General features: G+C 45.8%; 1 protein-coding gene across 1 annotated transcript in view; it reads left to right on the top strand.

The window, feature by feature from the left end:
• ephx4 (epoxide hydrolase 4) overlaps window positions 1-14,975 on the top strand; it is a 46,050-nt gene extending 31,075 nt beyond the window's left edge. Inside the window, exons 6-7 of the mRNA XM_078219441.1 lie at window positions 830-978; window positions 12,326-14,975. Of these exons, the coding sequence (XP_078075567.1) occupies window positions 830-978; window positions 12,326-12,548 (372 nt within the window). The 3' untranslated portion in view covers window positions 12,549-14,975. The remainder of the gene's footprint in view (window positions 1-829; window positions 979-12,325) is intronic.
• Window positions 14,976-15,499: the final 524 nt, after the last annotated feature.

Raw genomic sequence — 15,499 nt, 5'->3', positions numbered from 1 at the left:
TATTTAGAATTATATTAAGTTTTTTGAGGAGATGACAAAAAAGACTGATGAGGGAAGGGCCGTGGATGTTGTTTACATGGACTTTAGTGAAGCATTCGACAAAGTCCCTCATGGCAGGTTGGTAAAATCTCGCGGGATCGGGGTGAACTAGTTAGATGGATTCAGAACCGACTCGGCCATAGAAGACAGAGGGTAGCGATGGAAGAGTGTTTTCCTGAATGGAGGTCTGTAACTAGTGGTGTTCCGCAGGGATCAGTGCTGGGACCTCTGCTGTTTGTAATATATATAAATGACTTGGAAGAAAACGTAGCTGGTCTGATCAGCAAGTTTGCGGATGATACTGAGATTGCTGGAGTTGCGGAAAGTGATGAAGATTGTCAGAGAATACAGCAGGATATAGATAGGCTGGTAAACTGGGCGGAGAAATGACAGATGGAATGTGTAGGTTAGAGGGATTAGTGGGTAAATATGTAGGGATATGGGGGTAGGGCCTGGGTGGGATTGTGGTCGGTGCAGACCCGATGGGCCGAATGGCCTCCTTCTGCACTGTAGGGTTTCTATGACACGGGGAGAATGTTAAGACTCCACATGGACAGTCAGCCAAGGCTGGATTCGAACCTGGGCTCCTGGCGCGGTGAGGCTATACTATTGCATAAAATCACTGTTTATCCTTTAAAGACTGGAAGAATTTAAAAAATATATATATATTGACCAGGAATTACACAGAAATAATTCCACCACAAAATATGGTGACACAGTACATCCCCATGTAAAGTGTCGAGAATAACCGCAAGTATGTCAACAGCAGTTAACCGATTTTGTGTTCCAGGTGTTGAAGTATTTATTCACAAGTCAGAGCACAGGCATTAGGACAGAAGACTGCAAGATGACCGCTGATGAGATTGAAGCCTATCTCTACATCTTTTCCCAGCCTGGAGCATTCTCTGGACCACTCAGCCACTTTAGAAATATATTCAGGTACGCTGATGACTCGAGTTGTAAAAGATAAAGCCTGTGCAAAAATTGAAGTACAACCATGATTCTGTTAAAAGCCCTGTGATTATGTGTCCCACTGCACTGGTTTGACTTCATATTTGAATTCGCGTTACCATAGCTACCATCCAGGCTTGGCACATATTTTCAGAGTCTGTCAGGCAATTCCCATCACTGAAGTGCAGCAAAAGTCTGGAAAGATTTACTCCTCTCTTTCACTCTCTTTTACCTCTCTCTCTCTCTCTATTTCTCACTAATTATTTTTAGCACCAAACCTGCTCGATATCAATACCTTACCTCAGGGGGACAGAAAATAGGCTGCAGCCCAGATTGGAATCAGGTCAGATTCCTGCCTGATATGTGCGCCTGTCAAACACTTTGAGACTTTTTTGCTATTTTATAAGGGCTCCATAAATGCACTTTGTTACTGTTGTTGTCCCAGAGGTTAAAAAGACAGATAGGAAACCAGCACTGTTTTTGCCAAGGTTATGGCATGAGAACTGTGCCACCCTCCCTCACTGTCTCCCAGCCACCTCCCTCACCGTCTCTCCGCCACCTCCCTCACCGTCTCTCCGCCACCTCCCTCACCGTCTCCCTGCCACCTCCCTCACCGTCTCCCAGCCACCTCCCTCACCGTCTCTCCGCCACCTCCCTCACCGTCTCTCTGCCACCTCCCTCACCGTCTCCCAGCCACCTCCCTCACCATCTCCCAGCCACCTCCCTCACTGTCTCTCTGCCACCTCCCTCACTGTCTCTCCGCCACCCCCCTCATTGTCTCTCTGCCACCTCCCTCACTGTCTCTCCGCCACCTCCCTCACTGTCCCTCCGCCACCTCCCTCACCGTCTCTCCGCCACCCCCCTCACTGTCTCTCTGCCACCTCCCTCACTGTCTCTCCGCCACCCCCCTCACTGTCTCTCTGCCACCTCCCTCACCATCTCCCTGCCACCTCCCTCACTGTCCCTCCGCCACCTCCCTCACTGTCTCTCTGCCACCTCCCTCACTGTCTCTCTGCCACCTCCCTCACTGTCTCCCTGCCACCTCCCTCACCGTCTCCCTGCCACCTCCCTCACCGTCTCCCTGCCACCTCCCTCACCGTCTCCCAGCCACCTCCCTCACTGTCTCCCAGCCACCTCCCTCACTGTCTCTCTGCCACCTCCCTCACCGTCTCCCTGCCACCTCCCTCACCGTCTCCCTGCCACCTCCCTCACCGTCTCCCTGCCACCTCCCTCACCGTCTCCCTGCCACCTCCCTCACTGTCTCTCTGCCACATCCCTCACTGTCTCTCTGCCACCTCCCTCACTGTCTCTCTGCCACATCCCTCACTGTCTCTCTGCCACCTCCCTCACCATCTCTGCCGCCTCCCTCACTGTCTCTCTGCCACCTCCCTCACTGTCTCTCTGCCGCCTCCCTCACTGTCTCTCTGCCACCTCCCTCACCATCTCTGCCGCCTCCCTCACTGTCTCTCTGCCACCTCCCTCACCATCTCCCAGCCACCTCCCTCACTGTCTCTCTGCCACTTCCCTCACCGTCTCCCTGCCACCTCCCGCACTGTCTCTCTGCCACCTCCCTCACCATCTCTGCCGCCTCCCTCACTGTCTCTCTGCCACCTCCCTCACCATCTCCCAGCCACCTCCCTCACCATCTCCCTGCCACCTCCCTCACCATCTCCCAGCCACCTCCCTCACCGTCACTCTGCCGCCTCCCTCACTGTCTCTCTGCCACATCCCTCACTGTCTCTCTGCCACCTCCCTCACTGTCTCTCTGCCACCTCCCTCACCATCTCCCTGCCACCTCCCTCACCGTCTCTCTGCCACCTCCCTCACCGTCTCTCTGCCACCTCCCTCACTGTCTCTCTGCCACCTCCCTCACCGTCTCTCTGCCACCCCCTCACTGTCTCTCTGCCACTTCCCTCACCGTCTCCCAGCCACCTCCCTCACTGTCTCTCTGCCACCTCCCTCACTGTCTCTCTGCCACCTCCCTCACCATCTCTGCCACCTCCCTCACTGTCTCTCTGCCACCTCCCTCACCCTCTCTGTCCCATGGTGTTGAAGGTAGAATATTATTATGGATAGAGGATTGGCTAACAGATAGAAGACAGAGAGTTAGGGTAAGAGGGGAATTTTCAGGAATGCAACCTGTAGCTAGTGGAGTTTCCACAGGGATCAGTGCTGGAGCCACAATTATTTACAGTCTATATTAATGACTTGGATGAGGGAAGTGGATGTATATTGTCAAATTTGTGGATGAGACAAAAATAGATGGGGAGGAAGTGTTAAGGATGACACAAAGGGCGGGTTTTACAACCTCGCTCGACCCGAGACCGGAAAATCCCGCCCGAGGTCAACGGACCTTCCCATTGTCCGCCTCTCACCCACTCCAATTCCCATGGCGGGCAGGGTGGTAGACTTCCAGTGAATGAGCCTACAGACTGATATAGGCAGGTTGGGTGAGTGGGCAAATACTCGGCAGTTGGAACATAATGTAGGAAAATGTGCAGTTATGCATTTTGGTTGGAAGGATAACGGAGCGGAATATTATTTAAATAGAGAAAGACTGCAGAAAGCTGCAGCACAGAGGGATTAGGGAGTCCTCGCATATAAATCACAAAAAGCTAGCTTGCAAGTTCAGCGGGTAATAGGGAAGGCAAATGCAGTGTTGGCCTTTATTTCAAATGGAATGGGCTATAAATATTGGAAAGTCTTGCTAAAAGTATACAAGGTATTAGTTAGACCACATCTGGAATACTGTGAACAGTTTTGGTCCCCTTATCTAAGGAAAGATATTGGCATTGGAGGCAGTGCAGAGAAGGTTCACTGGGTTGATCCTGGGTATGGAGGGATTTTCTTATGAGGAGAAGTTGAGTAGGTTGGGCCTGTACTCACTGGAGTTTAGAAGAATAAGAGGCGACCTTATTGAGACAGCAGATTCTCAGGGGGCTGGACATGGTCGATGCTGAGAGGGTGTTTCCCCTTGTGGGAGAGTCTAGGATCAGAGGGCATGATCTCAGAGTAACGGGCTGCCTGCTTAAGACATGGCACGGTGGCAGAGTGCTTAGTACTGCTGCCTCACAGCGCCAGGGACCCGGGTTTGATTCCCGACTTGTAGAGTCTGCACGTTCTCCCCGTGTCTGCGTGGGTCTCCTCTGGATGCTCCAGTTTCCTCCCACAGTCCAAAAGACGTGCTGGTTAAGTGCATTGGCCAGGCTAAAAATTCTCCCTCAGTGTACCCGAACATAGTTGGGAACCTGTCTCGGGGGCAGGGAATTCATATGGTGTTCGTGGAAGTGGAAATGACTAGGGTTGGGAAGCATTTTCCGATCAGGGCCAGTGTGATCTCCTGGACTCGTTTCGATCGCCTCAGGGGGTCGGAGAGGAATTTCCCAGATTTTTTTTTCCCCCATATTGGCCCTGGGGTTTTTCACTCTGGGTTTTCGCCTCTCCCTGGAGATCACATGGTCTGGAATGGGGGGGTGGGGGTGAGTTAATAGGTTGTGATGAACAAAGCATCGTAGCTGTGAGGGACAGCTCGGTGGATAGGATATTGGTATGTAGATAGGCTGGAAAATTGGGTGGGGATCCTGGATTCAGGATTCAATCCTGGACCGGGGAGCGGCGCGGGCTTGGAGGGCCGAAGGGCCTGTTCCTGTGCTGTATTGTTCTTTGTTCTTGTTCTATGTGCCAGAGTGTGGCGACTAGGGGATTTTCACAGTAACTTCATTTCAGTGTTAATGTAAGCCTACTTGTGACAATAAATATATAAACTAAAAATAAACAGAGATGGGGAGAACAGAACATTATTGGGATATATAAGATCATCAAGATACTTGCTTAAAAATTGCTCATTTTGACTTGAGCTGCATCTCTTAGTAATGTCAATGATTTAAAATACATTTATTTCCATTATAGTATGAATATATGGTGTAGAACGAGATTGAAGAGGTTGTAAGAATCTAAGTAATACACTGCATAAAGATTGCCTCCAAGAAGCACAGGGATCTAACAAATTCAACATATTTTCTAAAACAATTTGAAAACATTTCTGTTTTTATGAACCATGTACCTGACATATTTTATTGTACTTAAATACCACAGGGACCAGATCTTTAACCTTGGAAACCGATAAATTATGACTATCTGGCAGATGTAGACGATTTGCTTGGCTAACTGTTTATTTGTGTTTTTTGGTGTTGTTTGAGTTGATGTCTGTATCCAGTTTTTGATCTTTGACCAAAACATCTCACTGGTAAATTTTAATTGCTTGCTAACAAACCTTTCTGGGTTTTGTTTCTCCTCCGTTTAAAGGGCATGTGTTTAAGCTGATAAGAAAATATTCGTTCAGATGGCCATAAGTGAAATTTAACACTGCCATTTGGACAAAATGGGTAAATAATTATGATTTAAGAAATTACGGTGCAGAAAATTGAATAAAGGTCAGAAGGAATCTAGTTACCAAGGAAGACCTGTAATCGGCTGGGGAACGGTGCCTGTTCACACTCAGTTTGAATTCGCACACGATCATCTTGGAAATAAACACTTTGGAAATTTCTCATGACACTGTTTTGATTAAGCCATTCCCCTGTTTAAAATGAATGGATTATTGCGCTAACATGGTTGTTAATAGCATCACACATCGCAATTCCAGCCAACAAGACATTCAGGGGTGACTCCTTGCTAATACGCAGCCAAATAGACAGTGATGAAGAATTATATGGGCTCGAAATGTTAACTCTGTTTCTCCCTCCACAGATGCTGTCTGACCTGCTGAGCTTTTCCAGCATTTCCTGTTATTATTTCAAATAGACAGTATTAATCTAAGAAAGACATAGAGTCATAGAGGTTTACAGCATGGAAACAGGCCCTTCGGCCCACCTTGTCCATGCTGTCCTTTTTTTTTAAAACCCCTAAGCTAATCCCAATTGCCCGCTTTTGGCCCATATCCCTCTATACCCATCATACCCATGTAAATATCTAAATGCTTTTTAAAAGATAAAATTGTACCCGCCTCTACTACTACCTCTGGCAGCTTGTTCCAGACACTCACCACCCTCTGTGTGAAAAAATTGCCCCTCTGGACACTTTTGTATCTCTCCCCTCTCACCTTAAACCTATGCCCTCTAGTTTTAGACTCCCCTACCTTTGGGAAAAGATATTGACTATCTACCTTGTCTATGCCCCTCATTATTTTATAGACCTCTATAAGGTCACCCCTCAGCCTCCTACGCTCCAGAGAAAAAAGTCCAAGTCTATTCAGCCTCTCCTTATAACTCAATCCATCAAGTCCCGGTAGCATTCTAGTAAATCTTTTCTGCACTCTTTCTAGTTTAATAATATCCTTTCTATAATAGGGTGACCAGGATTGCACACAGTATTCCAAGTGTGGCCTTACCAATGTCTTGTACAACTTTAACAAGACGTCCCAACTCCTGTGTTCAATGTTCTGACCGATGAAACCAAGCATGGCGAATGCCTTCTTCACCACTCTGCCCACCTGTGACTCCACTTTCAAGGAGCTATGAACATGTATCCCTCGATCTCTTTGTTCTGTAACTCTCCCCAATGCCCTACCATTAACTGAGTAAGTCCTGCCCTGGTTCAATCTACCAAAATGCATCACCTCGCATTTGTCTAAATTAAACTCCATCTGCCATTCGTCAGCCCACTGGCCCAATTGATCAAGATCCCGTTGCAATTGGAGATAACTTTCTTCACTGTCCACTATGCCACCAATCTTGGTGTCATCTGCAAACTTACTAACCATGCCCCCTATATTCTCATCCAAATCATCAATATAAATGACAAATAACAGTGGGCCAGCACCGATCCCTGAGGCACACCGCTGGTCACAGGCCTCCAGTTTGAAAAACAAACACTTGCATTGATCTGGCACCTTTTATGAGTGCAGGACATCCCAAGGTGCTTTCTAACCAAATAAACCCTTTTGAAGTGTGGCCATCATTATAATGCGGAAAATAACCATTGTCAATTTGTGCATAGTCGTAGCACAGAAGCTGCAATGAGATAAATGGGCAGATAATCTGTTTCACTGATATCGATTGAAGAATAAATACACGGGGCGGGATTGTTCCGGCTGCGCTCGCCCCAAGACAGGAAAATACCACCCGAGGTCCTGTCCCGTCCGCTACAATTCCCATGGCGGGCGACACAGGAAAATTCCGTCCGCAGTCTTTATACCCGTGACCTTTCATTTTTACTGAACTTTCACCCTGATACTATTCTATTTAACTTGCAGTAAAGATTAGAAATTTGACTTCATTGCCTTCTTATCATTCTATGGTACCAAATCTAACTAAATAAAACCAGGCTACAACGATGCAGATGGAGTATGAATTGTATTCCGTTAATCTCACTATCATATGAAGATGATCATTTTTTCTAATCTGCATAAACTTCACCGTATAACATTAAGGAACACAATTACTAAAGATTGAACATTCTCAATTTCAGCATCAAGAACTTTCAGTTCGCTGCTTTGATGATGCTGGACTCTAGTAGGATTATTTTATGGAGTTAGAACAGATTTTCTAGCTAGTTCCTAAATTGGCTGCAGGATTATTTTTTCTTCTGTATTTTTGCCTCTCTCAGAAGATTATGAAGTTAAAGGATGGAATGTATGCAATTGTACCATATCTGAATGAGACAAGTCTGATGGGTCCTTTCTGGTTGTTTCCCTGTTCACATGGCCACATACAGAGCTATTCTCCCTCAAAGCTACCCCATCAATGCTCCTTAAATCAAATCCTGAAAACAACATAGGACTGGCTTTACCTTGTGGTCTGCCTGATATTACCAGAATAATCCCTCTATCCCAACTATAAATTTAAGCAAAAGCATAAATTTGAAAAAATAAACCAACTCTGTCCTTGTCCCACTCACACCTAACTCAAAACTCATTACATCTCTAACTTTTCCCAGTTCTGATGAAAAGTCGCTGAGCTCAAACTCTGTTTCCCTCTCCAGATGCTGACTGACACGCTGATTATTTCCAGTACTTCTTGTTTTTGTTTCAGATTTCCAATATTCACAGTCTTCTGCTTTTCACCATTGTTTATCTTTGTTTTCATAGTGAGATCATTTGAATCCCATTTCTTTTTCCACTTGCAGTGTTGGTAATTCACCCGTTCCAAGCAAGACAAGTTCGTCAGAATAACAGAATCAATAGATTCACATTTCGGGTCTTGGCTGTGAGCTAGCTTTCACCCTGGTGTTGTTCAATTTTGGCCTCCATCTCATAGTCATGGCTAAGGTGTAGAGAAAGACAGCTTAATATATGATAGGTCCATTCAAAAGCCTGTTGGCAGCAGGGAAGAAGCTGTTCTTGAGTCAGTTGCTATGTGATCTCAGACTTTTGTATCTTTTTCCCGATGGAAGAAGGTGGAAGAGAGAATGTCCGGGGGTGTGTGATTATGCTGGCTGCTTTTCCAAGACAGCGGAAAGTGTAGACAGAGTCAATGGATGGGAGGTTGGTTTGCGTGATGGACTGGGCTTCGTTCACGACCCTTTGTAGTTTCTTGGGGTCTTGGACAGAGCAGGAGCCATACCAAGCTGTGATACAACCAGAAAGGATGCTTTCTATGGTGCATCTGTAAAAATTGGCGAGAGTCATAGTGGACATGACTCTCATTCCTTAGCCTTTCATGACTCTTCCTTAGCCTCCAGAGAAAGTAGAGGCATTGGTGACCTTTCTTAACTATAACGTCAGCATGGAGAGACCAGGAAAGTTTGTTGGTGATCTGAACACCTAGAAACCTGAAGCTCTCAACCATTTCCACTTCATCACCATTGATGAAGACCTAGGCGCGGGTAATTGTCCAATGAAAATTGAAACTTCCTGGGCTTCCCATGCAGTCCTTGCAAGAAGACTTACAAGAGGGTCCTCCAGCGTATCTTCCAGGTTATGACCCTCCAGATCTGGGCCTACGATGTTTGAACGCAATGGTCTGGGGTCCCTCTATTCTGGAATTGAGTTGGATGTGTGAAAATCTTTCAAATTGGTTGTGAGCTTCACTTGGAATTCTTCTCTTTGGTCGGGCTGCTTTAAGTCTGAGGCATGGATCTTCTTCATCTTGGACTTTTGGGCCTTGCTATGCAGAGAACCTGGGAGTTTCTGGTCAAGAAGCTACACACAGGCAACAGATTCACATTAATAAAGACGAGGACACAGTGCTTTATTACCTGTCCTATCATCTTTAGTGACTTAATATACAGGGCGGCACGATAGCACAGTGGTTAGCACTGCTGCTTCACAGCTCCTGGGTTCAATTCCCGGCTTGGGTCACTGTCTGTGTGGAGTTTGCACATTCTCCTCGTGTCTGCGTGGGTTCCCTCCGGGTGCTCCGGTTTCCTCCCACAGTCCAAAGATGTGTGGGTTAGGTTGATTAGCCATGCTAAAATTACCCTCAGTGTCCTGGGATGCGTAGGTTAGAGGGATTAGTGGATATGGGGGTAGGGTCTGGGTGGGATTGTGGTCGGTGCAGACTCGATGGGCCGAATGGCCTCTTTCTGTGCTGTAGGGTTTCTAAGATTTCTACATATACTCAGGCCCCTCTGCTCCTCCTTATCCTTTAGCATCATGCCCTTCGTTTTATATTAGGCGGAATTCTTCAACCTCGCCGGCAGCTAGGATTCTCCGGTCCCACTGCTGTGAATGTAGATTTGGCCAAATTCTCTATTCTCACTGGCCGCGGCGAAGGGGCATGCAAGACCGGAGAATTCCGGCCAATGTCTCTCCATGTTTTTCCTGCCAAAATGAATCACTTCACATTCCTCTGCATTGAACTTTCATCTGTCACCTGTCTGCCCATTGCACAAACTTGTCAATGTCCTTTTGAAGTTCTGCACTGTCCTCCTAACTGTTCACACAGTGCTGCTGTCACGATCGTGTGGGGCAGTCGGTGGAAGGTGGCCCGGTACAGGAAGGCACACTGTCGGCTGCACATGAGCTTTTGCAGGGGGTGTTGCCTTTGCATCTCCCAATTTGCAAAGCCAGTTAAACACAGGTGACTTTGGTTCAAACGTTGCTAGGGATGCATGCATCCATGTGCATGTTTCTGAGTCCTTTCTCTTGAGGTTTGACAGTGAGGAAGTGCACTGGGGACTGAAATAATAACATTGTTGTTGTCTGCTGTGCCTATATGCTCAGTGGAAGTTGGATTGTCTTCCATTCAATATGTCTCGGCTATTGTTGCTGACAATCCAAGGTGAGTTGGACAGCGGCTGCTGCGTCACAAAATGAAGCCCTGACAAGCTCCCCGTGCATGCTGGGAGACATCCCCTCTAGCCTATGGAAGAATCTAGAAATGTAAATGCCAGTGCAATCCTCACTTTTATTGCCACAGTTAAAACATTTTGGTCGACCGTGTGTCCAGACCTAGATGTAGGCGACTGGGTAATTTTGTGACGTAGGCTGGAATCTTTCCTCCATTCACACCGGTGGGATTTTCCGATCCCGCTGCAGTGAACGGAGATTTGATTGGGCGCCAAATTCTCTGTCCTTGCTGCAGTGAGAGTGGGGCGTGAACGACTGGTAAGATCGGGCCCTATATCTTTGTTAATAGTCGGGATTTTCCTTTCCCCTCTGTGCTGAGGTGTCCTTGTGTACCCCGCCTGCCTCAGCAGTGGCACCTCATCTCCCAATGGGGCTTCTGAGGGCGCTGGAATCACCAGCCCTGTGAGTGGACCGGCAGTATCCATCGGTCTCCCTCTCCCTCAGCTCAGCACAGGAGCCCCAGTAGGTCCTGACCATGAGAAGGTTTTTTTTGCCCCTTAATCCCGATTTTCTCTCCACAGATGCTGCCAGGCTTGCTGAGTATTTCCAGCATTTTCTCTCTATTTTAAATGGAAAGATACCATTAGAAGGAGAAATAAACAGGGAAAAATGCAGCAGAACCAAAAAGCAAATGACCCATTCTTTATTCTTGACTTTCATAGAACAAAGAACAAAGAAAATTACAGCACAGGAACAGGTCCTTCGGCCCTCCATGCCTGCACCGACCATGCTGCCTGTCTGAACTAAAGCCCCTTACCCTTCCAGCGATCATATCCCTCTATTCCTACCCTATTCCCATTCTATTCATGCATTTGCCAAGGCACCCCTTAAAAGTCATTATCGTATTTGCTTTCACTACGTCCCCTGGAAGCGGGTTCCAGGCACCCACCATCCTCTGTGTAAAAAATCTTGCCTCGTGCATCTCCTTTAAACCTTGCCCCTCGCACCTTAAACCTATGCCCCCTAGTAATTGACTCTTCCACCCTGGGAAAAAGCTTCTGACTATCCACTCTGTCCATGCTGCTCATTATCTTGTAGACTTCTATCAGGTCGCCCCTCAACCTCCGTCGTTCCAGTGAGAACAAACCAAGTTTCTCCAATCTCTTCTCATAGCTAATGCCCTCCATACCAGGCAACATCCTGGTAAATCTTTTCTGTACACTCTCTAAAGCCTCCACCTTCTGGTAGTGTGGTGACCAGAATTGAACACTATATTCCAAGTGCGGACTAACCAAGGTTCTATAAAGCTGAAACATGACTTGCCAATTTTTAAACTCAATACCCCGGCCGATGAAGGCAAGCATAGAATCATAGAATCCCTACAGTGCAGAAGGAGGCCATTCGGCCCATTGAGTCTGCACCGACCACAATCCCACCCAGGCCTTATCCCCGTAACCCCGCATATTTACCCCGCTAATCCCTCTAACCTACGCATCCCGGGACACTAAGGGACAATTTATCAGGCATATTCACCCTGCTAATCCCCTGACACTAGGGTCAATTTACTTTGGTCAATGCACCTAACCCGCACATGTTTGGACTATGGGAGGAAACCGGAGCACCCGGAGGAAACCCACATAGACATGGGGAGACCGTGCAAATTCCACACAGATAGTGACCCGAAGCCTGGAATTGAACCCAGGTCCCTGGAGCTGTGTGGCAGCAGTGCTAACCACTGTACCACCATGGCGCCCCATGCCGTATGTCTTCTTGACTACCTTCTCCACCTGCGTTGCCACTTTCAGTGACCTGTGTACCTGTACACCTGGATCCCTCTGCCTATCAATACTCTTAAGGGTTCTGCCATTTACTGTATATTTCCCATCTGTTCTAAAACTTCCAAAATGCAGTACCTCACATTTGTCCGGATTAAACTCCATTTGCCATCTCTCCGCCCAAAGCCTCCATTTACTGTATATTTCCCATCTGTATAGATGGGAGTTTGGAGTTTCAGTTTGGTACAAATGAGAAACCCGAAATCCTGCGCATCTGGAGTTTAAAGCTGTAACTGTTCGCCCTCAGACAATGATTACTTTTATTTTACAGTAGCCTGCCCCTGAATCAGAATGAGGTGATGTCACCCACCCTGTTGCTGTGGGGAGAAAAAGAGGAATTTCTGGAATTCGGAATGGCCGAGATGACCAAGACGTTCGTGAGGAACTGCTTCAGACTGAACATTGTGCCTGAGGGCAGTCACTGGCTTCAACAGGATCAACCAGAAGTCGTCAATAATTTAATCTGGGCATTTCTAAAGGGGGTCGACCAGTAAAACATGTTGTCACTGATGATATGATTTAAGACGAGAAGATTTTGCGACGGTTCCAGTGTCAAAAGTAAATGTTTTTCTGTGCCGCTTAACTGTAGCCAATCCCCTTTACATGTGCTGTCTGAAATCTTCCAGTGGTCCTGATTGAAAGTCTGCTTGTAAGGTCCGTACTTTGTTGACGCACTATTTATTAGGCTACCTGTAATTCTGCGCAGTAACCATTTAAAGCTGTGGTGTTCCTTTATAAAATGTGCATTAACATTTATAACTGTGTGTATATATAAATATATATACACATATAGATATCTACAAATATAGATAGATATGCCTATGTGTATATGTGTGTATATATAAAACTAAGATTCCTAAATTACAAATGACCACATTTCTGTGTACTTGGACTGACTGAGGGGTTGAAACCAAGAAGAATGCCGCAGAAAGTAAATGATACATAAAACTTTTGCAAGTTTTTTCTGTTTTCAGTGTGGAGCTGGGGGGAGGGGCAAGGAGGGTGCGTGGGGGATATAAGGGATGTGGCAGCTTTAAGTCGAAAGAGGTCTGGTATCTTATGAGGCAGCATTTTCGCATATATATTCCTGAATCTTTGCACATGAAAACACCAGCCTTAAAACTTGTAATTAAGAAACAGTGATGTCACCATATAAATGACTGATACAATGCTCCTTACTGCTTTCATTCACTTGGTGGTGCCTTTCACTACTTTCTTAGAAAAGAAAACAAGAGTGCCATTTCTGAAAATTTAAATGGGGATGTTTATATTTTATATTTATAAGTTGTATAGATTGATGTTTTTATTGACAAAGATCATGTATTGAAAATAATGCTGTAACTTACAATCTGGTTTCCATATAGACAGTTTATTCATCCATCGGATATTGGAAACAAATTATCTACCTGGTATATTCCAAGAACAACAACGTTGTGAATGTGGTTATAGCTGATTTTCTAAGTAGGAACAAACCTGTGCAATGCCCCATCTACTGGACCAATTGAGAACAGCCCAGCCTCACCGATGTGAAACGGTTGTTGGATATTGTGTGAAAGGTAGCCTTCAGGTTTGAACCTATAAGATGTTCGGGAGATAAGCAGCAGGAACTTCCTTTCGAGTGTCCTGCTGATCAAACACCATAACCTCAGGGGTTACACAATTCCAATCTTCCGCTGATGATAATATCGCCAATCTGGAGAGATCCAGTAAAAGTCCCAGCAAAGCAGTTTAAGGCTTCATCTCTGCAGTCATCTGACGGGGTGATGTCCAGTGTTGTTCTGAAGGGGAGGAGGGAGGTGGAGAACAATGTTGTACCTTGAAGAGTCTAAAACACAGAGTCTAAAAGCAGACTGCAACAATTGAAATACAATTAAATTCAGGGTGGACAGAGTTCCTAATCTCAAATGAGACATCTACCTGTTTAACTAATGGTTTGCTTTGCACTTTCGACATTTAGTTCATGGGTGAACACTGATTCCCCATTCCCTAAACCCTGATGACACATCTACCTATTTAGCTAATTATTAATTCCAACCTTCAGCTCAGAACGAATGATTTTTTTTAAATTAGAAAAATCCTACAGGGTAGCAACTTAGTTTCCACACAATGAACTGCTGAGGTCATTAATATACATCCCAATTTAATGACAGCTGAGCATGCAACTTATTTTTGTCCCAGTGTTGACAATTCTCAACTGAGCCATTGGGCGGGATGCATCAGGAACCGAAGGATGGATGGGCAGTAATGGGGGAAAGCCAGGGGTATCTTCTCTGCTTTGCTTAATCTGAAGCAGTTGGCTTGCCCTATTAATCATCTAGGACTAGCTAGGGTAAATGCATGGGGTTATGGGGATAGGGTGGAATTGTGGTCAGTGCAGACTTGATGGGCTGAATGGCCTCCTTCTGCACTGTAGGATTCTATAATTCTAAGTATGAAGCAGTATCCTTTTAATGGACCATTGGGAGGACTGTGACCTATCTTCTTGCCTACCCACGGTGTTCAGTAGCCAGTGTTCTGTAAAATAAAACAAACCACTAAAATAGTCTTCTACAAAGCAAGGTCAGCTAAGGGCAGTACATTTTCGAGATGTGTTCAAAGATCAGAAAATATAAATACAAGCAAAATGTATGGGTAAATTTACTGATCCCCTGCTTCCACAGGTCGGGAATTGGGCTCCAATCCAGATTCCCTTCAGTGCTGGGAGCGCAGATCCAGTGAATTTATCTGGTAATAAGTTTGTATTTCAGATGTATCAACATTTTAGATATAATTTTGTTTGGTGATATTGCACAATGGAATTTCTTTCGATAACAATGTGTTTTGCTGCTAGTTTCTAAGATTGAAAGTTATTGCACTCTCAATTTTTACTTAAAATATTGATTGATTGTACTTTCCATAAATCACAAGTTGTTCTCACGGTATATATTTTCTGCTTCATTGAAATATTTTCACGGGCACCCTTATGTCACAAACTTGGACCACAAAAGGACAGCAGGCACATGGGAACACCACCACCCTCCAAGCCACACACCTGGCTGGGAACTATATCGCCGTTCCTTCACTGTCACTGGATCAAAATGCTGGAATTCCCTCCCTAACAGCACTGTGGGAACAGTCACACCACCTGGATGGCAGTGGTTCATGAAGGAGGCTCACCAGCACCTTCTCAAAGGCGATTAGAGATAGGCAACAAACGCTGGCCAAGCGAGCATTGCCCACATCCCATGAAATTTTTAAAATATTAGCTAAGGTATGAGCTGGCGTTCTGTGCATTTTTCACTTCAAATCATGACTGAAGCATAAAGGAATATTGATGAAATTCCACATCTGATAAGGTATCTATTTAATGAGGGGTTAATATTTTAACAGAGAAAGATTAATTATCCACTTAGGTTCTGAGATAAAAGCATCCTCCATTCTGCTCAGTGATGCCCCTCTGCCACTT

This window comes from Mustelus asterias, chromosome 8, assembly GCF_964213995.1.
Source record: "Mustelus asterias chromosome 8, sMusAst1.hap1.1, whole genome shotgun sequence".
Taxonomy (NCBI): Eukaryota; Metazoa; Chordata; class Chondrichthyes; order Carcharhiniformes; family Triakidae; genus Mustelus; species Mustelus asterias.
The sequence above is the reverse complement of the archived record's forward strand: the minus strand, read 5'-3'. Positions and strand labels throughout refer to the sequence as shown.